The following is a 2047-nucleotide window of genomic DNA, read 5'->3' on the forward strand; positions in this document are numbered from 1 at the left end:
TTGTGCCATAATTTATGGCCACTTGTCTTACCATTGATACCTATAAATAAAAGCATTATTCAAGAGTAAAATGAGAGAGAGTAAGAGTTAAGAGAAGAGAAAAAGAGAGAAAGTGGAGTGGCTGCTAAGGGCAGCACCTCTTGTGCACCTCTTGTGCTTGTGAAGCAGTGTGTAAAAATAATTGGAATAGAGTTTGAATGAAGTGATCCTCCTCCTCCATGTGTGTTATAACCCTTTCTCTATCTATTTCTAATAATATTAGCTTCTCCTGTAGATGTAGATGGTTTGTCGAATCACTATAAATATTATGTCAGTATGCTTAGCTTTCAATGAGTAATTATTAATATATTACCGGTCATAATCCCCAACATTAATAATATCTACGAGGAACTTTATATCTTATTCAAAATTCGTAATTGGAAAAGAATACGCTAATTAACAAATCCAATAGATTAATTATTGATGCAGTGCACTGGCAATTATAGATTCGTGAGGGCGCGCGACAGAATTGTCAATCTAAGTGTGCTTATGTGCCAATTCCAGTATGCACTGGCTGAGTTCCTTAGGCCTGGAAAAGACTGCCATATGATCTCCAGGAATCTCCATAACTTCCTTAACCTCATTTTGTTCAATCATGTAGCGTTGCAAAGACGGAGAAAGCAATATATCCTCAGTACAGACAATATAAACTCGGGGAACGGATCCATATCTGTCTTCAGTGAACTTGTTTGCTTTGGACAGACTTTCAACGAACATTGATCCTGGTCTGTTTAAAAGCGCTTGGAGAGTAAGATCCTGCGATATTTGAAGAAAAGTATCTTAAGAACAAGTACTATATAGTTAATTACTACTGTATGTATGTAATAGCTGAGCGGTTCAAGTTTTAAAATTTGTGTACTGTACCTCAATTGGGGTGAGCTGAAACGGCGTGGATGAAACCACTGCAGTGTCTTGCTCTTCGTCTGTACCGGAAATGCTTTCACTAAACTAACAAATTGGCCAAAAAAACCCGGTTTCGTCGATGTCAGAGATTAAAACACAGTAATGTTCATGCAAGACATTAAAATGAAATGATTGTTATTGTAAAATTCTTTAAATGCACCGTAGCGAGCAAGTAATTAACCAAGTACCTTCTCTAACATATACGATGGCTGGTGCTGAGTATCAGGCAAGATTGCAGTAACAAAAATAGCAAGAGAAATCTTCTCTGGGAACTTCTCCATGGCGAAGGCCAGGTTCAAGCCACCCAAACTATGGCCCACCAACACAACCTTTTCATTTTCAGGTAAGCTGGCCATGAACTCAATCAAGGGCTCGTTATACTGGTCAAAAGTTCGAACTTCTTCGAGTGTTTTTGTGTTCACCCCTGACGCACTCATGTCAAGAGCTGTGATGATGTGGCCAGCAGCCTCTAGCATTGGCTTCACCTTGTACCATACCCAAGCTCCTGCGGAAGAACCGTGTATTAAAACGAGACGGGTACTTGCTTCTGCTTGGTTGTTGATGTCTCCCATTCTTTTTGGTTCGGCTAATTGATAGAACGTAATAATGTAATGTAATAGATTTTTTCTTTGGCTAATTACCAACGTAATAATATTGCAATGGCTTGAAAGTGCCTAACGATGTTAATGCATGGAGGTTTATAAAGAGAGAGTACCATGTATAGAAAAGATGACATTTGAAAATTCCAAGCGGGATCATTTTGACCAAGAAATCCTAGGCGTCTTTGACTTGTCATTCATGCATGCATTCTTGATATACCAACTGAAGGAAAATGCCTTATATCTGGGGGTTATTTCTCTTTGTATTGAAATTGAAGAATGCCAAAAATATATTAAAAGGGAAGCTAGTCTTATTTTCATCGTAGAATAACTTCCGAAAAGATGGCCGCCTAGACTTTTCTTCTTTGACAACGTTCAATAATTCTTCTCACATGGTTACAGACACTTGCCCGACATATCTGGTAGCTAGACCATTGCTTAACTTTCGTTTTTGGCACTTGGTTTTTGCTATGATTAAGATATATGAATACCACTTTTGGGTTGTT

General features: G+C 38.3%; 1 protein-coding gene across 1 annotated transcript; it reads right to left on the minus strand.

Annotated features, from left to right (window-relative positions):
• Positions 1–406: 406 nt before the first annotated feature.
• Positions 407–1603, minus strand: LOC105114424 (methylesterase 8-like). The gene is made up of 3 exons (XM_011010965.1): positions 1131–1603; positions 904–987; positions 407–795 (listed from the first exon to the last, which is right to left on the minus strand). The coding sequence occupies exons 1-3, from the start codon at positions 1512–1514 to the stop codon at positions 517–519; spliced, it is 747 nt and encodes a 248-aa protein (XP_011009267.1). The 5' UTR covers positions 1515–1603; the 3' UTR covers positions 407–516.
• Between the last annotated feature and the right edge of the window lie 444 nt (positions 1604–2047).

The sequence above is a fragment of the Populus euphratica genome, unplaced genomic scaffold (assembly GCF_000495115.2).
Source record: "Populus euphratica unplaced genomic scaffold, PopEup_1.0 scaffold527.1, whole genome shotgun sequence".
NCBI classification, from domain to species: domain Eukaryota; kingdom Viridiplantae; phylum Streptophyta; class Magnoliopsida; order Malpighiales; family Salicaceae; genus Populus; species Populus euphratica.

Coding starts and splice junctions, on each gene's coding strand:
- LOC105114424 (XM_011010965.1), bottom strand. CDS start 1,514: ATGGGAGACATCAACAACCAAGCAGAAGCAAGTACCCGTCTCGTTTTA. Junction 988..1,130: donor CATCGTATATGTTAGAGAAG/GTACTTGGTTAA, acceptor CCAATTTGTTAG/TTTAGTGAAAGCATTTCCGG. Junction 796..903: donor TTCAGCTCACCCCAATTGAG/GTACAGTACACA, acceptor CAAATATCGCAG/GATCTTACTCTCCAAGCGCT.